We start from the raw sequence: 23124 nt of genomic DNA on the forward strand, positions 1-23124 counted from the left end.
TGAGGTTGCTGTGAGCTAGGCTGATGCCACGGCACTCAATCTAGCCGGGCAAAAGAATGAGACTCTGTCTCAAAAAAAAAAACAAAACAATAAGGCAACATTCTATCCTTACTGAATTAGCAGCACTGCTGCCGGCTGTATAATTAGCGCATCCTTTCGGAAACGCAATCTGGCAATATGTTTCAACAGCAATAAAACGTTCAAAATGGCTGATCGATAAGCCCTCTCCTGACAAAATCTCTCCTGCTAAAAAAGCCAAAGGCCTATAGATGTTCACCACAGTATTATTAACAAAAACAAACCAAAAAAAAGAAAGAAAACCAAAAAAAAGCATTTATTATTAATTAGGCATTTAACAATATGTGAAAGCCAACATGTGACACTAGATAGCTATAGGGTACAGAGTTTCCTTTTGATGTGATGAAAATATTCTAAAACTGACTGTCATGATAGGTGCACATATCTGTGACTGTGCTAAAAAACTGAAGTGTACATTTTAAATGGCTTTTAAAGGCATGTGACTGAGTGGAATCACCCAGGCAGTGGGAACAGAGACAAGAGGACGCAGAACCAAACCCTGAAGCAAGTACCCACCACACAGATGTTAGGTTTTTCCAGGTGGGAACACGAAAAGTATGGATAGAGTGGAACGCGGTTAATGGAAAACCAAGGTTTGTGAATCAATAGCCGCAGGAGTCTAAAGAGTCCCCAAAGGTTGTAAAACCTAACAGACAGCTGCAGACACCGGCATTCCTATCCCCCTGATAAGGACAAAACCACCCCCTCCCTTGTCTCTGCAGGATGAGACTGACCCAGGGGTCCCAGAAATTGGTTGTTAAAAAAAAAAAAAAAAATTTTTTTTATTGCAGCGGCTGATCTGGCCCAGGTACTCACTTCCCTCTGAGAAACCCTCTATAAAACTCAAGTCTTTCCCCAAGTTCCAGCTATGCTACGCTCTCTTCATTGCCAGGAGAATACTTCTCAGTGATACCACCTGTCTGCCCCCTTGCCCCTCTTCCTTTTTTTCAGAGACCAGCAGCAAGGCTATTGTTAATTATAATACTGTAACGTAAACTACAACATCAGCACATCTCGGAAAAGAACCATATCCACATTTACCAGCCCTTTGGGGTCAGTCTGCTATTTCCTATTTCTCTCTCAGGACCCTTTTAAGGTATCCCAGGCAAAAGAACCACCAACCTCTAACCAAGGAGCTGGTGTCCAAGTCCCCAGGAGAAAAACCATGCCATCCTATGACATTTATTGAGCACCTCTTCACACCAAATTGTTAGGCACTTCAAATATGTTACCTCTAATTCTTACTACAATCCTGTAAGGTAGATGCAAAAACTAAGTCGGAGAGGCTATCAAGGAAACGCCATCTACCCAGAGTCCTCTAGCAAAATGCTGAACTACAGTAAAACAACCAAGCCAAAACCCTTCAGATTCCAACAAGGACAATCCCAAGAAACTACGTGAAATTCAAATGTTACTAATAAAGCATCAATACTCTAGACTAGCAAGAACATGGTTCTCCCCACCATCATAACACAGTAAAATGACTTTAACAGCAGAAATGCTGTAGAATAAGGTCCACCCTTAACACAAGTTCATTCACTGGCCCCCCAGTCTCAGCAGTGTCCCTCTCTGTCATCCCTCAGTCTGTTCACTGCAGCCATGACATGGCTTATTCATAGCATGCATTTTTTTAACCGCACTTCACTCGCAGTAGCATGTCCAATATTCTCTCACCTGGGGCTTTTGATTGCAATCCCTGAAACAGTTTACCTAGCTAATTTTTCCCTTTTCTTCCTTTTTAAAAGTTATCTGATGCCAAAGCAGCAAGCCTTTTCTTTTCCACAAGAACTGGTGTCAGTAACTAAAAACCTATCCTGGAATAGCCAATGCAAGGATCAAAACCAGTCCCATATGCAATAGTTTGCCAAATCCTGCTCAAAGCACTGACCAAAAACCACAGAAGGATTTCTAAACTAGCCAGTTAGAAGAAATATCAATTTGGCAGCATAGCAGAGGGTGGGCCTAGAGAGACAGAAGCCTTCATTCAATCGACCAGCATTTAAGGCCTATAAGGTACCAGGTGCTGCTCCAGATGTGGGTGATAGTTCCTGTCCTTGAGGAGCTTACAGGCTAGCTGGGTGGGGAAGAGACCAGCCACTCCACTGTCCAAAGCAGTGGGAGCTCTGACCAGGCATATGGATCGGGAGCTCCCAGAGGGACTGCTGCAGTCATGGAGGGGACGAATTCCTGGACAATGTGACAGTAATGGCAACAGCATGTACAAAGGCAGCCAAATAGAAATGCTGTTATATTTGGAGAACTATCAAGAATTTAATAAGGCCAAATACAGGGTACCTGTGAGAGCAAGAACAAAGGAGGCTACAGAGTATGGATCTACAGCATTCTAGACCTTTAACAAAGGAAGGAATCACCTTTCCTTCTCTTTCCTTTTTTAAGAGTCCTTTTAAAAGACTCTTATGCAGTTCACAGGACTGGGTTTGCATGCACAACCATGAAGCTTAAGAGGATGACAGCTCCATTAATCTACTGCCATAATGCCATGGAAGCTCTGTACCCACACACCCAGTCAGGAAGCCTTGGCAAAGGTGACCCTGTACCAGTGACGGTAAAAAGTAACATAGTGTGGTTCCAAAGAAAATTCCACAAATCATCAAGCTAGTACTCCTATCTTGCAAAAAATGACAAAAGTCTTGGGGAAACGTAGAGCCTTTTCATGTAAATCCTATAGGTTCGCTCATCTGCACATACTGGAAGGTATATGTGGGGGAGACATCCCCAGATTATGCTTCTTCAACTCCCAGTAACCAGAACAGGTTCACGAAGACAAGAAAGCGGGACAGACCCCCTCCTCAAGACTTGCATGATTTTTTTTCTTTCTTGACTGCTCTTCTATTCCACATTTAATTTCAATGCAGCAATATTTAGAAACGCTAATTATCAAGTCTGTGAGTCGTACCATAAGCTCTTCTGATGAAAGGTCATTCAATAAATTATATTTTCTATCATTAAAACATAACAAACTGCCACATGGAATTGCCACATCCCAGTTGTCCAAATGAGAAAATGGAGACCTAGGAAGGATTTAATTATTGATCTGAGGTTATAATAATTAGAGGTTGAGGTGAGTCGAAAGAACCTTTCAGCCCTCCTGACTTTTGTCCTTTTCTCAGAAGACTCCAATTAACCAAATACCATTACACACAGGCCTTTCGGGAGACAGTTATTTGTTCAAGAGTATCAAATGTCCCAAGTTCTTCTCCTTTTAAACAAAGTGTCTTTAAATCACTAATTAATATGACCTCAAATAACCAGCAAGATACTGTCAGCACTCATGGACAAACAAATCTGTCACCTAAAAACATACAGGCAGCCCTCCACCAATCACAGTATGCATCATCTTCCCAAGGTAAGAGGAAACTCTACACTTCTAGAGTAAAGAGTTACCTGGCCTTTCCACCAGAAATAAAAAGTAACTATGTCTAACGAAAATAAAGACAACATGGAGGCATGCTGATTTCATTCTCTGCGTTATCAATGGGAATTAATCCACACACATACAAAAGAAATCCTAGAAAGAAATACATCATTGTCATCTCTATTCTTCCCTATTCCCATAAACCACCTGATTTGAAATCTAATTGAGTCAACTTGGAGCTTTGTCAGTTGTCCAAACTGAGACGATGAATCTCTTCTAATCTAACTCTATGAGTACCGTGAGAAAAAAAGTTCCTACCATGACTAATTCAAACTCAGATTTTAAATGTATTTTCTCCTCTGGTACTTCTGATAGATCTCAAAAAGAGAAAAAGAAAGAAAGAAAAAGAGAAGCAAAACTATTTTCGGGATTCTAGTGTGTAGAAGACACACTGAAAAGAGCACAGCATGAAGTGCCATTGCCTAAGGACTCTGGCCATAAAAGCAGTGACCATTCCTGACCACATGAAGGAGACAACAGAGCCTGACAGGTGAACCACTTCTAACTACCCACCTGTCATGTGGGGCTCACTTTAGAAAGTATTTGAAATGGTCTCATCAAGACCATAGGCCCCAGTTAGATATGTCCTGTCAATCATATTTTAAATTTAAATATTTTACATTCATATAATAAAGGAGCCTTCACTATGACCTATTATGAAAGGTCCAATTACTCAAAAATACAGCACGGCAATCACCCTTTCTGAAAGATCATATGAGGAATAAGGAGAATGATCAAATGATGGGTTTAGAAAGTAAAGAAATCTTAAAAATATAAACAGGATAAGAACAAAAGGAGGAGAAAGGCAAGAGTCAGAGGAAAAGAAGATTCTTAACGAATCAACCAGAACTCTCACTATATTTTTATTGTACATATTTTCTTTGTCACCTCAGGAAAGATGCTGATCTTAGCCCCTGACAGGAAGGGGGGTGGATGCGCAAACATTCCCTTCCACTCACAGGCCTGTGGGCATTTTTGTTCACAGAAAATGAATGCTATTGACAGAAAAGAAAAAAGCAAGAGAGAGATGTAACAGAGAGCCCTGATGTGCTCACTGACTCTTTGTTCTTCCCTGCAGCCATTTCATGGACACATGTACAAATGCAAACCTCCAAGCATTGGGGCTAGCAGAAACCACCTACTTCTTGGTGCTGTCTTACACAAACAGGACGAAGCCCACGTGTCTGGGGTGGGGAAGGTCGGGCTCATCAGTCTGACATAGAAGGGTGGAATGGATCACTCCAAGTATAGATCCTGCAAATGAGCTCAGTCATTTCACAGGCACTAAATGCTTCCGATGTCCTGTACAAACTGCAGGGCACCCAAAGGGAAGATACACCTGTACCCCTGAGAAATGCAAAATCTAACAGAAAAACAAAATGCAGCATACATATACTATACATATACATATATGCACGTTGTGGAAAAAAAATGTGTTTTTGAAAAATGCCTAAAGACCCAAGTCAGAATCAAACTAAGCAATCGTGATTACAGCTGGGCTGGGAGGATGTCAGTCACACTAAGCACGTGTCCAGCACCTACTTTTTGCCAGGTCCAGCTCTAGAAGCTGGAGACAGAACAAGAGACCAGGCATAAAGAGGTCCTTTCCTATGGAATTTCTGAAGGGAAGGCAGGCATTGACCAGCTAAACATGCAGCTGATTATTGAATTATAACTGTGGTAAACGCATGAAGGAAGAGAGCAAACGACAAGAGCGCCTGTCTAGATGAGTCCTTGTAAAAGGCTTCCAAGAGAAAGTCAAAACCAAGAGGAGTCACTTGGTAAAGAGGAGCAGGGGACAGGGAAAGGGGAGGTACACAGGCCCTGCTGTGGGGAGGAAGGTGTGTACCGAAGAGGAAAAAAGTTCAAGATGCGGCAGGTGAGGTATAAGCAGCTCAGGGGAAGGGTGCAGGGCCACATTGCCAAAACTTACAGCCGTGCAGGACTGTGTGCACTGAGATGTGAGGTGTGTGGGGACGCTGGCACCAGGAGGGAGCAGAGTCATGGCTACAGGGGGAGAGGGATGTGCCATGGGTCAGAGACAAGCAGAGTCCAGGTGCTGCCTGTTTATGGTTGCTGGATCGAAGGAAGGTTCAACGAATCCCAGGGGAAAGGAGCAGGTGGATGGCACCCCCAGGGGATTAGGGGGAGCAAAAATTCATGAGAGCAAGTAAGGGACAGACCCCTGCCCATGTCGCTCCTGAGCAGCAGCCCCCCAGGAGAGACTGGTTGTTCCAGGAACTCTGCGTTAGTCTGTTCCCTCCTTCACAGAAACTCCAAAGTGCAAATTAGCCATCTAGCCAGCTTCGAGGTGATCTTGTTGCTCACGGACTGAACTCTGCAGGTAAGGTGAAGACGAATGCAATTCAAACGCAATACCAAAGGCAACAGAAACAACCATGTACATGCAGGGAAGCCACACAGCCCTCTGTGGGGGCCACTGTCAGAGCACCAATTCGTGTGGGTCACCAAAAGTCCTAAATAGAAAATAACAGCTACTCCACACGCAAACAGCCACAAGTGGTAAGTGCTTTAAGAACCTTAGCAACAAAGAGCTGCAGGAGTTCACGGACAGAGAATTCATTTCTAATAGAGATAGCAATGGAAATCAACTCTAGAAGAATCGACATTTTTTTAAAGGATTCAACAGGTGCTGCTTAGAAGATGGGCTTTATGAGTGCAGACGATGGGGTGAGAAGGACATAAGTGCTATTCAAGGACTGACGTTCACATCACCTGGTTTGAATGAAGTTTAAGGACACATAGGGACACAGATGAGGACAAGACTACACGGGAAAAATCCAGTCAGATTCTGTAATGTTGGAACTTTATCCTGCAAGCCAAGATTCTCAACTCTTTTTCTGCTAAAAACCAATGCCATATTATTTTTTATGTAATAGCTATGACTGAAACCCTTTCCTCTCCCATTTTAGGAAAGCATATTGGGATACAATAAGTGAAACTGACGCAATGACATGAATCTTCTCCCCTTCTCTGTGAAGGCAATCATACACGAACTTCAGTACTTTTGAAGCTAACCATTATTTTGTTCTCAGCTTAAGCTCTGTTATAAATGCTTGATAGGAATTAATGCATTTAAACTTCATAACCACTCTAGGAGATACATACCCTACACTACCCTGGAGCCAGAGGACACTGCTATAATTACAGGAAAGAGAGAACAGTCAGAGAACAACGATGGGTAAAGAGATATAAATAAGTATTGTGCAAAACCAGAAGAGCACAAAACTTGGTAGATGCCAGGACATGGGGAGGGGGGTGGGGTGTTGAGCCATCTGGGGTCCCCTCTTGGATAGCGGCAGTGGTGGTCCAGCACTGCGGTGGACCACCTTTCAGGACACAGTGACTGATCCCTCAGATGCAGAGTGCTGCCCTCAGCAGCTGTCCTCAACTGGAAAGGGCACTGCATCCGAGATCATGCTCCTCCGGGAGCAGTGGCATCCAGGGCCCGGGCAGAACGATGACCTGGCCCCTCCCCACACAATAAGAGGTCTCTCCAATGGGCCGTCCCAGCTGCATAGGACTCGCTGGCGCCACTGAGACCACATCCCCTAGCTGTGAAGGAGTAGTGCATCACCAAGGGTGACCTGCCTCCAGCTGCTGGTCAGAGAGGGAGTAGAAAGGCCCAGCACCCTCAGAACAAGGCAGGACAACCCTACAGGGCTGTCCCAGCTCAGGGCTCTCCATGGGCCGGCTGAGGCCCACCTTCTCTCTCTGTCCACTCTGGCCTCTTTCTCTTCCCTTCCCAATGAACCTTCCACACATTAGTCTCCATATCAGGGAACACTGCCCCAAGAACCCACTGGCACCACGCACCAGACCAGGGCAAGTGGCGCAGGCGGGAAGCAGGGTTGGGGCAGCTGAGTCCCATGTCTGAGGGGCTGATTCCCAAGTGTCTGGGCAGCCTCCCCGGGGAGAAGGCCCACAGCAGCAAAACAGACGTAGGTGGACCAGGGGTGGAAGCTGGGCTGGAAATAAACGGATAATGACTGAAACGCAAAAGGCAGATGACCCCCAAGAACAGCATGAGAAAAGAAGATGGCCAAGGAAAAAGCCTTGAAGGAAAGCGGCCTTGGCATGTGGGCAGAGATGCTGCGCAACCCTATGGGAGCCAACACCAGCAACCCTAGCCTTTGGTTCTGAAAGGCAAGACAGAAGTTACCCCGAGGGCTGGTGACAAAAGGGCATGAAGGGGCCCTGTGCGTCTGGTCATGTTCCATTTCTGATCTGGGTGTCAGTTACAGGGTGGCCATTTTGCAACCATCACTGAGCTGCACTCTCATGAGCTGTGCACACCTCTATACCCATGCTGTACTTTGACATCTGCGTTTTATCAAATGCAGGAGGGAGGCCACACAGGAGGCTGTGCCAGGAAAAGAGGGTGAGGAGGAGGACGAAGGCAGCACACGGGCACCCGGAGAGGGAAGCAGAAGGGAGGTGTTGGGCAAGGGGAGCACAGCACCTTCTCACCACAAAGAGCTGGGCAGCATCACCCACCAACCTAAACCCAAACCCCAGGTCTATGTGAACCAGCGTCTGGAGTGCTCGCATTCATAGTCCCTTGAAAAAAACGATCACAGTTGAACTCACTCACCCTGGTCTGACAAGAAGTCCAGCATGGTCTGCAAGAGGAAGGACAGGTGTCTGACAGAGAGAGCTGGGTTCCCCATTCTTCGGGAGGCATAGACCAACTCATGGAGCAAACGCATCTGGACAGCAGCCCAGCCTCGGTGGGTGCCTGCAGTGGAAATTACAAAATGTCATACAAGAGCTTCGAGAGGGTGCAGGAAATACGGTTAATGTTATGTCCACAACTTGGCAATTTGAAAACAAATGCCTCAACTATCAAACTCAATGAGCAATAAAATATTTCCCCTGTGTTTACTGATCCTGGAAAAGAACTCTAAAGCACCATGTCTTTCATACGCTAAAATAGGTTTTATATGATGGTTTCTCTCTTCTGTAAAGACACAATTTCAAAAATATCCCACTTTGAAACAATTATAACAAGCTTATAACAAAAGATTATGTTTTCAGTGGCATGTATTTGAGTCATAGACATAAATTTTTCTAAGAAAATACTGATATTTAATTGACCTTAATCATCAATAACCAAGGACAGTAAATTAGAAAGTACAGCATTTCTCTAAAGTCTAAGAAAAGTGCAGAAAAGTAGACAGCTAAGTTAGGAAAAAAAGTTATCAATGAACTCTCATGGCTGCTCCCTCCAAAACAGTTTAGCAGGTTTGAAATTAAAGGTAGGGAATGCAGAGGCACAGCCAATTGAAAACTCTCTCCCCAGGTAATCATAGAGTTTTATTTATTCCATTTCTTTTGGCAACATTACTATTTTTAAATATTTTTCACCTTAAAACCCATCATGAAGAAGATGTGGTAATAGGAACCCACAACAAACAAGTCACCACAAAGTGCTGTGAATTTAGGGGCTTAAGGGTCTTGGGGAAAAGTCACGGGGAAAAGATTTAAGATGTGAGTGTCAGTCATATTAGGCCTGGTTCAAAGAAGTTGCTGACTCGGGCTCCCTCTCAAGCTACCCAGACTTCACTGACCCGGTGGATGACCCCAGGGACCTCTGCTGCAGCAATGTTCACACACCAGGCTGGTGAGCAGAGCCACTCACTGGGATGGTAGGATACAGACTGCAAAATACCCCCTACACCACAAGACTCAGATGTCAGTACACCTGGAGTGAGGTCGGGAATCTGAGTCTTCATACACACCACACCCCAATGACTCTATACCCAGATTGTAAGTCACTGCTCCAGCTGACCCAAAACTTAGGTCATGAAAAAACACAGAAAGGTGAATTCAGGCTCAGACAAAACAAACATTCACTGAAAGTCTATAATAGCTCATGATAGTCAGTCAACTAACAAGTATTTGTTGAGAACTTAATACTGTCCAAAGTAGGTATGGGAAAAAGAGTAGGGAGACAAGGTACCTGCCCTTATGGTACCAACATCCCTGTGGGGAGAGCCAGACAATGAGCCTGTGGGAAACAGGTGCACTGGTGAATGCTGTGAGGAACACAAATAATCAAGGTGACAGCTGGCGGGGTGAGTGGTGCTGTATCAGCTGGGGCAGGTGGGCAAGGTGCCGTGATGAGAAGACAGCAACACCAAACCATAAAATGGAGACAGTGGCAGCATGTGTCATCGAGTCATCAGGTTTAAATGCGATGACCCATTTAAAAGCACTTTAGTAGTATATTTACCCTAAATTCTCAGTAAATGCTAGTTGCTATTAATATTATTATTCAATGAATATAATGTGGTTAACACATAACATCAGCCTTTGAATCCAGCTGTGAAATGATTAATGATCCAACCTGTTCCGTTGTTTCACCAAGAATGAATCCTCCATTTTTCAGATCTCTATTGATGTATTTATTAGGTAAAATTACCTGTCTGTGTGTCAGAATCCCCTGTTCAGGCTGTGAGCTCGCTTCTGTACTTGAAGACTGTGTGTACTGTGTGTAATAAATAACTGCATCCCAGGACAGGGCCTGGCACGGAACTGGGTACTTAGTCAATGTTGACTGACATGCGCATGGAACAAGAAAGGCAGCCTCCTCCACCACTCGGAGAGCATAGATCTTCCTCCTTCTATTCTGACCTCTCTCTGTTTGCTCAGTAACACTGAGACTTCCCGCCAAGGGTTCCTCTCTCACAGGCCTTACTCACCTCTTACTCACCCACCACCCTGCCCTGCACAGCTGACCAGTCCCTCTTCTGTATTTCCACTGTATCCTGCACACATTTCAGCCCATAGGAATTATCTGACAGGTACAGCAAGGCACCTGCAAGCTTATGTACATATTTCTTCCACCAATCTTCAATTTCCCTGGGAGCCAGGTTTGTGTCTTAGTCACCCAAACATCCCTGATGCCTAGCAGGATGCCTGACACATAGCGGGTACTTAAGATGCATGTGGATCAAGATTAAAGTCTGGTGAGAGAAAATTGTCCTATTTCTTAGACATTTCTATGTACTCAAGTACATAGAAATGAAATGATGTGATTTCTGGGATTTGCTATAAAATACTTCAAAAAAATGAATGAAAAAAAAGGCAAAAATAAAGTCAATGTGCAAACATGGTAAAATCCTGATGACTATTTAATCTGGGTGATGGACTCATTGTTCTATTCTTTCTAATTTGTATGTATTTAAAATATTTCATAATAATTTTAATTGAAATCCTTGGAGCTGACCACACACACACATGCAACTTTTTATCCTAGTATTTTATCTTTTGTAATATAAAATGGAAGCACTTCTCACATAACTATAGGAAAGGAGAAAGAGATAAATCCCTCCAATATTCTACATTGTCAAAAGAAGCTAAGACCAAATGCCTAAAGAATTAAGAAGTCAGCCGGGCACAGTGGCTCACACCTGTAATCCTAGCACTCTGGGAGGCCGAGATGGGTGGATGGCTCAAAGACAGGAGTTCGAGACCAGCCTGAGCAAGAGCGAGACCCCGTCCCTACTAAAAATAGAAAGAAATTATCTGGACAGCTAAAAATATACATATAGAAAAAATTAGCCGGGCGTGGTGGTGCATGCCTGTAGTCCCAGCTACTCGGGAGGCTGAGGCAGGAGGATCGCCTGAGCCCAGAAGTTTGAGGTTGCTGTGAGCTAGGCTGACGCCACGGCACTCACTCTAGCCAGGGCAACAGAGTAAGACTCTGTCCCAAAAAAAAAAAAAAAAGAATTAAGACGCCAAAATGAACATCATTACCAACCTAGCCATGAATTCAAAAAGACCCAATTTAACTAATCTCGACACTACCGTATCAAGAATGTTTTTTCACATAAGAACTGGGCAAATATCACTTTGCTAACTTTTTAAAAGATAATGATCCAGCTCCTATCACAGAAAGGGGGCAGAGCAGGATGGCCGAATAGAAACCTCCAGCAATCGTCCATCTGCATGAACACCAAATTCAACAACTATCCACACAAGAAAACACCTTCAGAAAAACCAAAAATCAGAGAAAGATATCAGTTCCTATCCCAGGCGATTATGAGTGAGACAGAGTATAAATTTTCTTAACAGCAAATACAGTACTAATCATAAATAATTTCTATGTGATTCTAAGTACTTCCCCTATAAAATACGAACTCTTTTTTCTTAACACTGATTTGTGATAAAATTTTCAACACTCTTATAATCAAAAAGTTCACCAATTTGGGGGTTTATTACATACATTGACTACTGCCTTTTAACAAATCCATTTGTCTTACCAGTCTCTTTCACAAGAGTTCCTGGGGAAAATTTAATACTGTTCAGGAAAAGACTGAGTAAAAGGCATGATCAAAAATCTTCACATTAAAAAAAAAAAGCAGCAACACAGATAAGATTAAAATGATCATAAGCAGCCCCGTAAACCAGCAAATACACACAGCACACATCTGTGTTCCTACCTAACTCCCTGCAAGCAGCTAGTGAGAAAAAATGTTCATCTCAAGAAAAAGATATATTTTCAGAACCTGAAAATACAGACAACTTACCTTGTATTCACAGGTACAAAGTTTTAGTAGATTTCCATTTAATTCTCTGAGAAATGTTTAAAGTGGTCCAGAGCAACAGCAGAAATGGGGTTTAAGGTGATTTTTTATTTTTTGTTAAAAATGTAACCAGCTGCCACATATCATTTTTATATTATTTGATCTCAATCCTTTACCCCCTTTCCCTACCATCTTTCACAAAATGATGGCAAGTATCTCCTCTTCCTGAAACAGAAGTCTAAGTAAAAAGCACCAAATCACTTGGAAGTATGCTTATTTGTTTTACTTTTCGAAATAAACATGTTTCATTCATCAGGCTTAAAAATTAAGAGTAAGAAACAAACTCTATTCAATAAATGGCAAGAAACACGTTGTAGTGGCTCGTTAGGGTTTGGTCCCACATTATACATACTTAGTTGGACCCTACATGGAGCAGTGCAGGGGACCCGGTGAGACCCAGGGGCCTCTGCTCTTGCAGGGCCTGCAGGCTAGAGGAGAAGGCAGATGTTAAATAACCATCCCCAATTTCTTTTAATGTATTTGAAAATTATGAGAAGTGCCATGAGTAAGAACAACAGGATTCGATGAAAGAGAAAAATAAAATGATTCCACTTGGGCTGAAGGGACCACAGGGACCTCTGTGAAGCTGAAGAAATGGCATTTGGCTGAGACCTGAGGATGACGGGGAGTTAGGCAGGGAAGAACAGGGGAAGAGCGTTCCTGGAGGAAGGAGGAGCCATTGGAAGACCTTAGACTCATGTATTCTCAGATATAGATAATTGCTCCGGTATAAAAAGCAAAAATTAAGACAACTTCTATTGTAACTTACATAGAGCCCAGGAGGCTTGCTTTTACCCTGAAGCCAGCCTGGAGTTATAATCAAAGGATACCCAAAAAAGTAACTGAAAAGCAATTTAAATCTTCCCTGAAGCCTCTCAGAAGCACACCAAATGGGGATTCTATTCACAAGTGCACAGAGAAACCCATTAAAACACATTCTCGTCTCTCTGAAAAGCAATAGGGTGACTGCACTAAAAACTCTCTCTTCCCTCTTCCTAAACACTACACCACCCCCTGTCCCCACTCAATCAAATTTCTCCAGAATAAAGCCTAATTGAGTTTAGACACTCAACTCCCTCTCCTCAGACTCTGGGATCTATACTCTTCTCTTCTGTCAGTAACTCTTAGCCTTTTAAATGTAAATCCTACAGTAACAGCTGCAAACGTGTGCTGAGTGCTGCCCTAAGCTCCTCACAGGGACTGACCATTCAATCCTCACAACCTCCAGCTAGATAAAGCTAGTACCCCCATTTACAGATAAGGAACAGAGGCACAGGCCATCAGGTGACTTAGCCAAGGTCACACAGCTAATCAGTAGTGGTGTCCTGCGCTCTCACCAGCAGTATGACCTCGGGAATAACAGGTTACCTTGCCAAGCCGCCATTCCCTTCCACGGCATATGATGCTCAGGGTCCCCAGCCACCAAGCTCTGAGAAACAATGCTACACATGTGAATGAGGCACAGCTAGCCTTGTGGGAATGAGAAAGAGATACCTCTCTGGGCAAATGCAGCCCACAGGCCAAGCAGGGCTTAGCAAAGAAAGTCCCTGCATGGGAAACAGACAAAGCCACCCCTTCGTCTGGTCTCACGCAGCCCTGAGCCCGGCAGACAGCTGGGCAAGTGCAGCCAGCACTCCTGTGCAGGCCACAACTGCAGACAGTGACCCTGCCCACACAGTGGCTACTCAAGATATCAAGATATGCCACTTAAAATACTGGGAAATAGTGAAAAAAATGTGAACAATCACCTTTTGCAAACAATCGAGTTTTTGTAACATCTAATAGGACAATTTTTTTTTGATAAATAAAAACATCTCCAACTTCAAGACTTACTATAAAGCTACAGTAATCAAGACAGGAGGTACTGGTAAAAGAACAAATAGATCAGCACAACAGAATAGAGAGGCTAGAAATAGACCTACATAAGTACAGTGCATTGATCTTTGACAAAGGAGCAATGGCAATACAAAGGAACAAAGATAGTCTTTTCAGCAAACGGTGAACTGGAACAACTGGACATCTACAAGCAAAAAAAATAATACTAATCTAGACACAGACCTTACACTCTTCACAAAAATTAACTCAAAATGAATCATGGACCTAAATGTAAAATGCAAAACAATAAAACCTCTAGAAGTTAACATAGGAGAAAACATGGGTGACCTTAGGTATAGTAATGACTTTTTAGATACATCACCAAAGGTACAATCCACAAAAGAAAGAATTGATAAGCTAGACTTCATTAAAATTTAGAACTTTTGCTCTGTAAAAGATATACCAAGAAAATGAGAAGATGAAACACAGACTGGGAGAAAATAGTTGCAAAATACATATCTGACAAAGGACTGTTATCCAAACTATACAGAGAACTCTTAAAACCCACCAATAAGAAAACAAACAACCTGATTAAAAAATGCGCAAAAGTTCTGAACAGATACCTCACCAAAGAAGACACAGAGATGGCAAATAAGCATGTGATGCACAATATCATATGTCATCAGGGAATTGCAAATTAAAATGACAACAAGATACCACTTCACACCTATTAGAATGGCCAAAATCTAAAATACTGACAACACTAAATGTGGCAAAGATGTGGAGCAATAAGAACTCTCATTCATTGCTGGAGGGAATGCAAAATGGAAGAGACTTTGGCAGTGTCGTGCAAAACTAAACGTATTTTTACCATATGATCCAGCAATCACGCACCTTGACATTTACCCAATTGAGTTGAAAACTTAAGTTCACACAAAAACTTGCACACAAATATTTATGGCTGCTTTACTCTTAATTGCCAAAACTAGCAAGCAACCAAGATTCTTCAGGTGAACACACAAATAACTGTGATATATTCAGATAGTAGAATATTATTATTCAGCACTACAAAGAAATGAGCCACCAAGCCACAGAAAGATATAAAGAAAACTTAAATGCATATTGCTAAACGAAAGAAGTCAATCTGAAAAGGCTACATACTGTTATGATTCCAACTATATGACATTCTTAAAAAAGTAAAACTACGGAGAAAGTAAAAGGATCAGTGGTTTCCAGAGGTAGGGGAAGGAGGGATGAAGAGGCAGTGCACTGAGGATTTTTAGGGCAGAGAAACGACTCTGTATGATGCTGTAATGGTGGACACATGTCATTACACATTAGTCAAAACCCACAGAATATACAACACCAAGAGTGAACCCTCATGTAAACGGACTCTGGGTGATGATGTGTCAACACAGGCTCATCAACTGTAACAATCATGCCCCCTGGCAGGGGTGCTGACAGAAGGGACTCTGTAAGTGTGCAGGGGACAGCGGGTATGTGGCAACTCTCTATACTTTATGCCCATTTTTGCTGTGAATTGAAAATAGCTTCTAAAAATAAAGTCTGTTTTTTAAAAATAAAATAAAATCACAGAGGGGAAAGCACAGTTATGGGAAGAATATGATAAAATTAATTCTTAAGTGATCTATATTTAAAAAAAAAGAATAAACACCCTTCAAAGCTGCTTGGTAATGTGGACATACAAATAATAATGCTTCCTATGCCATAAAACTGTATATTGAATGCAGCAGATGTCTCGGACACTGGCATACCCTCCAGCACCACACAGATGTTGTTCGCCATAGTAGAATCAGGACCAGAAGGCTGCCTGCTGGTGTCAGCAGAGCAGGTGAGGGAGGCCAACCAACACCCCTCTGGTCACTGCTCCGCTCATCCTTAAAAGCAAACCCTGGCAATGTCAATGCATTATGAGAGCATTGTTTGGTTTGTAGGCTTTGTTCTCATCTTTCCATCTCTCTCTTCGGAAAAGCTGGAAGGTGTTTACCACTGGACTACTGCAGTGCTACCGAGAGGCTGGGAATTGGGAAATGGCCTCACCCTAGGAGCCAGTCCCCAGAACGCCAGGCACTCCATGGGCAGGAATAAAGTAAACTCTGACCAGTGAGGATGTAAGAAGCAAGCTCTTCTGGAAAAGTATGTCATCTTGTCACTGACTCCCCGTCTGTAGCTTTGGCTCCAGGTGAGATTCCTTTGAAACACACCAACCACAAGGGCAACAGCAAATCTTACGGAGATCCCAAATCCCTCATCCTGGCTCAGTCTGACCTTGGGTCCCCAAATCCAGCAACCTCTTAATCAGTCTTCACGCCTTCCTCTCATGCCTTAGCTGACCTTGGCGCCCCACTGCGTGGTCATCCTAGACCAACAGCCTTCCCCCCTTGTCCCCTCCCTTTCTCCATCACCAGTGAGTGTTTCCAGCAGAAACAACACTGAGCGAAAGCCCACCACCATCCGTAAAGGAGGGTAAGAACTAGATCGGTCTTCTCAGAATCATGTGAGAATCTTCCAAGTATGTACACCAGACCTCACTCCACACATCTGCTGTCTGTCCTCATTTCTGGAACAAAAAAATGGAAGCCACAAGGAAGGAATCTTCCTCTTTTTGAAGTACAGAAAGAGCCAGACCCAGACTCAGTGGGGCAAGCGGCCAGCCCCCCACCATAATGGCCAGGCTCAGAGCCCAGGGCAGAGACAGCTAACGCAGAAGTCCGCCCAAGGACTCCATCAGCAATGACAGTCCCATTTAAAGGTTTTCACTTCTCTTTCTCTTCTTTTTCCCTCTTTTTTTTTTATTTTTTTTTATTTTTCCTCATCCTCCCTAGTAATCCTTTATGAAGGTTTTCATTTCTCAACTGTGAGTTCCTGTTGTCCTCAGGCACCAAAATAATGCTCTATTAAGGACCACATGGTATTAACAGTGCTATGGGAACTAAGGACAGTCCTATGACCACAGCTGGGGCACAGCTGTCTGGGGGTGGAAGCAGCCCTCAGAAGCCAGTTAAAGGCCCACACAAGGTGTGGTGCAGAGGCCACAACAACCTCTGGGGAAGCACCTGACTGCCCTGAGGCTCCTCATATGTAGAAGACAGAGACCAGTATGAAAATCACACATCATCAGTCTCAATTCATGTATTCTCAGGTCCAACTAAAAGTGTCAGTCATGAAACAGGGGCTCAGCAAACCATAGGTTCCATCCATCTCTTGGCAGAATGCAGAGGAAAAAAAAATTAGAGAAAGGGAGAGCAGGTGACAGGGCAGATGAAAAAATCCTGTCATGACATCTGTTTGGGCAAGATGGTAAAATACAATCTGGCAGAGAATACCACTGAATGGGTTCGGATGTGGCTGAGATCAGGCAGGGAGCTTGGCTCATCCATGTGTTCCTCCTCAACACAGGGCATGGCGTCCAGCACAAAGCAAAAACCAAGAAATCTCTAGAGAATAGGAGACCTGTTAGAAAGGGTCCCAAATTCTATTCTTGACCTCTTGCACTCAATACTGTCAACAACAGCTGAAACGAAAGCAAGGGACAGAATCCAGGTTCAAAATGAACTAGAGCAACAATATGAGTCAGTGTCACTGATAACATCCAACAGAGACAAATGTCAAGGCCATGTTTAATTAAAAAAAAAAAAAGTCCACAGCATGGGTACGGAATGGAGGACACCTGGCAAGGTCACGTAAAAGTCAGATATGGTGTGCTCCCATACAGGAACAGAGAAGTGTACCGGCTGCCCTAATCAGCCTCTGCCTGCCCCATCTTAACCCCAGGGGCTCCAGAGAGGCAGGACGTCTAAGGTCCTAAAGATAAAAATCCATGGTTACTTTATTGCTGTGGGACCCTCCTTAACACACCTGCTTGCCTGCAGAGCCTCATCTCCTCCTAGCACCGCTCCAAGCCAGAGTGCAAGGGCTCTCCCCTGGCTGCACAGTCACTCCCACCCCAGGTTCAGGTCTCCTCCCTCCAGAAAAGTAAGAGCCTAAAGCACGGCGTGTGCTCTGTATGCCCCGTTCCAGCTTCCCTTCACTCCCCTCACGTCCTGTCCAGAAGACCCTCCTTCTACTCCACTACTCGCTTAGTCTCCCTTTTCTCTTGCGAACCCCAGTGCCCTCCTTTTATTAAATAATGATTTTAGAAAGCATTTTAGACAAATGTTTTTAAGTAATTTGGGGCAAAAAAATTATTTTAGATATCATTGTGTTCTTAGCCAACGGTTTGGCAAAGTATAGTTGCTGTGTCAAACCTGACCACCATCTATTTTTTTACATAAAGTTTTATTGGTTTACATATTGTCTATGGCTGTTTTCACCCCACAATAGCAGAGTCGAGTAGTTGTGACAGAGATCATACGGGCCATAAAGGCTAAAATATTTACTGTCTGGGTCTGTACAGAAAAACTTTGCTGACCCCTCCTCTAAGCTAACCAGAATTCATCCTGAGAATCTGATTTAGGAGAGATGGAGTCTATCAACTTCAAGTTTTGCTTTGGGAAGATGGTCAGAATGGCAAGAAGTCTAGAGAATGTAACTTATCAGGAATCTCACTGCAACTAGAGATGAAGAAATTAGAAGAAGGCTCTGAAAGCACCTGAGAGCTCTCTGCACACACTTGGAGGGTTGTCTTATGTGAGAAACTGCCTGTTTATTTTTACTGTAGAGGGCAGGAATTATCTTGTTTCTTGGAGACAGGGTCTCACTCTGTTGCCTGGGCTAAAATGCAGTGGCACCATCACAGCTCACTGCAACCTCCAATTCCTGGGCTCAAGTGATCCTCCCACCCGGGCCTCCTACAGTGCTGGGATTACATGTGTAAGCCACCATGCCAGCCAAACTATCTTCTTTACCATCACATTACTCACCTAATACACCATGTGGCACAGGGCAATAGCGTAACACACCATCCGTTGAATTAATGTATGAAAAAGGTAAGTAGATATGTCTTCAGATATTCAGGTAGGTGAAAGTAAAGAGAAATGTGATTTTTCATTCAATTTGGGGAAAAGCCCTAACAATCAGAATTAACTAAAAGCAGAACTGGATTCATCATTAAAACCATGAGCTCTTCCAGTCAGCACAGGTCTTTAACTGATATGACTATATAAAAAAGATGCTGAAGAATCCATTTTTGTCCTGGTGGGACAATAACCTAGAGGACTGACTTCTCAGTTCCTTTCCTATCCAGAAGCCTATGCCTTTGCTAACTCTAGATTTGAACTGGAGAAAGTGCTATATGTTCCCTACCTAAAACAGTAACCAAAAAAAATGTTTTCTCCTAATAAGACTTTGCCTAATACTGGGCATTACACTCGTGTATACTTGTTATGATAGCTTTATTTTTAATATGCATTACCCTACATTAATACTACAGAATAAGAATCTACTAGCAAATGCACAGCTATATGTATACACATACGCCTGAGTATATTTATTCCTGGTTCATTGATTTTTGCTAACTTAACTAAATTTCATAAGTAAAATTCTTAGGTATTTCAAGTATTTTGTTAATACACCATGCCAACGAGCTCAAAGGCCACTTCTGTCTACGACGGATAAAGATTTAAGAATTCAAGCCCCAGAGTACCCAAGTACAGGGCAGGGTTTTAGTCATCTTTGCACCACCAGCACCAATCACAAAGTCTGCCATGTAGAGCAGGTGCTCAAACAGTGCACGATTAATTGAATTAAAGCATCATTTTAGTTCCAGCAGCAGGACTTTCAGTACCTCTGTTGAAGTCTTTTGGATCCAACGACAGACTGTAGCCAGGAAGCGTCTCCAGGAGGAGTTTGTAGCAGGCCCTCCACCCGGGTTCCGTGATGCTCGGGGCCACGCACTGCATGGCAGCCACGCGCTTGAAGAACGCTGACTTGCGATGGAAGCCGATCAGTTCGTAGAGCTCAGACAGGATGCTGTATCGCTGGATTTTTTCTTCCTCAGAAAGCTGAAGCACAGAAAGAAAAAAGCTTTTGAAAGAAATTTGTAAGTGAAACAAGAAACACGCATAAAAAGTTTTTTTTGTTAAACAAAGACCTCATGAAATATGAAGGAGAGGGACAGCCTTGTTGCCAGCCCCGTGATATGATGATATCAAAAAAGCACTGAGCGGTTTTTGTGGACACTCCAAAACCTTTGACAAGCACATTGCTTCAAGTGTAGCCTGTCATTCTGCTAATAAGGCCCGGATTCTCTGAACAAAGGTATTTGCTACACATCACGTAAGACATCTCCTTTAAGTTCCTTTATAAAAGAAAAGAAAAGAAAAGAGAAAAGAAAAGAAAAGAAAAGAAAGAAAAGAAAAGAAAAGAAAAGAAAAGAAAAGAAAAGAAAAGAAAAGAAAAGAAAAGAAAAGAAAAGAAAAGAAAAGGAATAAGAGTTCATGTAGACAACTGAATTTTGGCAGGGACTTTCATCAAATACAAAAATTCTTAAAACCCCAGAATATATATAGCCATGTAACTTGATAATGAATCATTAATAATAACACCACTTAACTTAGACTTAAGACTTCATGGCTTACAAAAAGTTTTCTTTCATTCAAGACCTAAATGAATCCTCCCAACAACCCTGTGATGTAGTAATAACAACTTCTGATTCTTAAGCATCTATTACTATATACTGGCAACCTTAACATACCTTATTTAATCAAAGCAACAATCCCATGAACTTGTAGATAAGGACATTTGAAGCTCAGAGAGACATTAATAACCTGCACAAAATCAAACAGCCAAGAAGTGTCACAGACAAGACCTGACTCTGGGCCCGGGCTCTGCTCACTGCATGGCGTTCACCTCACTGCGCCGCAGCTACCTTCAGAGAGGAAGGAAGGCAGGGCCCACGCTGCTGCTCAAGGCATGCTGCTAAGGAAGTGGTTCTCCACCTCCCCTGCCCTGGACAATAAACGTGTTTCCCAGATATTTATGTGAGCTCAGAACCTAAGTTTGAACACCCTTCCAATCTCTGCCCTTTAAACCCTCCACCGCCCCCACCCCCAGCACCCACTGTCACGGCCCTTGCTTGGGCCCTAGACCTGAGTCATCTTCACACCACCTTTCTCTGCCTGCCTTAATTCGCCCACATACCCTGACTAGAATAACACTCCTGAAGCACAGCTCAGAGCCCATTGTGCCTGATACGGCCTGAATGTTTTTATTCCCCGCCCCCCTAAATTCACATGTTGAAACCTAACCCCCAAGGTGATGGTCTTAGCAGCTGGGGCCTTTTGGGGGTCGATAGTCATGGAGGTAGGGCCCTCATAAATGGGATTAGTGCCCTTATAAAACAGACCCCAGAGAGCCCTCCCTCCCCCCTTCCACCATGTGAGGACACAGTGAAAAGACGGCCATCTATGAACCGGGAAGTGAGCCCTCACCAGACACCAAGTCTGCCAGCATCTTGATCTTGGACTTCCCAGACTCCAGAACTGTCAGAAATAAATTTCTGTTGTTTATAAGCACTCAGTCTATGGTATTTTTTATAGCAGCCCAAACAGACTAAGACAACCTCCATCTCAAAACCACTCAGGAACCCTTCAGAACTATAAAATGAAGCCCAAAGGCCTTCACAGGAAAACCAGGCCCTCTTAAGGTAATTAGCCCCAAGCTGCCCTTGGAACTCTAAGTCCCACTTCCTACCTGTGGTCTAGCCAAACTAAACAACTTTAATTCATTTGTTTTCTCATTCTATCAACACATATTTATTGGATGCCCACTCTGTGCCAGCCACTGCTGTCGGGGGAGACACAGCAGTGAACAAAACGGGCACAGACCCTGCGCTCAGGGGCCTGCATGCCAGGAGAGGCTAGTCCTCCCTGCTTAGAATCAACAGGGAAGATGGCAGTCACCCAGCAAACAGAGAAACAGAACAACCGTGTCAAGTACAACAAAATGTCCTTTGACACAGAATAAGGGTGAAAAGGGCAGACCCTGCTTCAGACAGAGGATGACAGGACTCGACCAGGTGAAGATGTTTCAGGGCATGGGGGTTCCTTGAGCACCCCCACCTCGGCTCTCTGCTCCTGCCTCCCGCTGCTTGAGGGGCTCCTGCCCCCAACATCCACTCCGACTCTTCTTCAAAGACACCATTCCAATGCCGCCCTCTCCAAGAAGCCTGTCTTCATGATCTTTAGCTGCAAGCTGCCACTTCTTTCCTAAATTCTCATAACCATTCTGGACTATCATTTCTCTCTCTGCCTCCTAAATTATTCATGTGTATGTCACCACCGCCCCCCCACCCAGGAGCGCCAGACCTCTCCTAAAGTGAAAGGTCATTTCACACTCACACAATGATGTGTGAGAACCACTATTGCTCCACGTGCTCACCGACATTTGATGTTATCAGTCTTTTTAATTTTAGTCATTCTGGTGGCTTTAATGTGCATTTCCCTGATAATTAATGATGTTGAACACTTTTCATATGATTACTGGCCACTTGTGTATCTTCCTTTATGAAGTGTTTGTTCAAATCTTATGACAGGTTTTAAAATTAGATCATTTGTTTATTATTGAGTTGTAGAAGTTCTTTTTATATTCTCAATGTAAGTCCTTAGTCATATATGTTTTGCAAATATTTTCTCCCAGTCTGTTGACAATTTATTTTCCTAAGGGAGTCTTGATAAGCAGAAACGTTACATTGTGACATAGCTCGATTTATCAGTTTTGTCTTTTATGGTTAGTGCTTCCTGTGTCCTTGTCTAAGAAACCTTTGCTCAAGGTCACAAAGATATTCTTCCACGTTTTCTTCTAGAAGCTTCTTGTCCAGGTCTATGATTCATGGATATTCATATTTGAATAGGACATAGCCTCTGTTTTCTAGGAGTGTGCAGTACAGCTGCAGAAAGAGATTCCAGTGCCGTGGGATATTCACCATGGCAGAGGATTGAGGAGATATATAAAGGAGAGGCAGGAGTGCATAATGCCTTTATCACAATCCTGCAAACTCCAAGACCTTCAACTGTACCTGCTGGGTACCAAACATGATAAAAGATGCTGGGGAATACAAATCCGATAAAGGGCTGATAACCAGAATCTACTTAGAAATCGGGAAAATCAACAAGAAAAAATCAAACGACCCTATCAAAAACTGGGCAAAGGACATGAACAGAAACTTTTCAAAAGAAGACAGAATAATGGTCAAAAAACATATGAAAAAATGCTCAATATCTC

The 23124-nt window shown here is 43.3% G+C and overlaps 1 protein-coding gene across 3 annotated transcripts in view; it reads right to left on the reverse strand.

Annotated features, from left to right (window-relative positions):
• The window catches only part of TRAPPC9 (trafficking protein particle complex 9), a 660607-nt gene that overhangs the window by 584448 nt on the left and 53035 nt on the right, over nt 1-23124 (reverse strand). For all 3 annotated transcript variants that reach the window (XM_012648143.1, XM_012648141.1, XM_012648142.1), the window contains 2 exons: nt 19688-19904; nt 8130-8273 (listed from right to left, as the gene is read on the reverse strand). In XM_012648143.1, the coding sequence (XP_012503597.1) occupies nt 8130-8273; nt 19688-19904 (361 nt within the window). The remainder of the gene's footprint in view (nt 1-8129; nt 8274-19687; nt 19905-23124) is intronic.

This window comes from Propithecus coquereli, unplaced genomic scaffold, assembly GCF_000956105.1.
Source record: "Propithecus coquereli isolate 6110/MARCELLA unplaced genomic scaffold, Pcoq_1.0 Scaffold28, whole genome shotgun sequence".
In the NCBI taxonomy this organism is placed as follows: domain Eukaryota; kingdom Metazoa; phylum Chordata; class Mammalia; order Primates; family Indriidae; genus Propithecus; species Propithecus coquereli.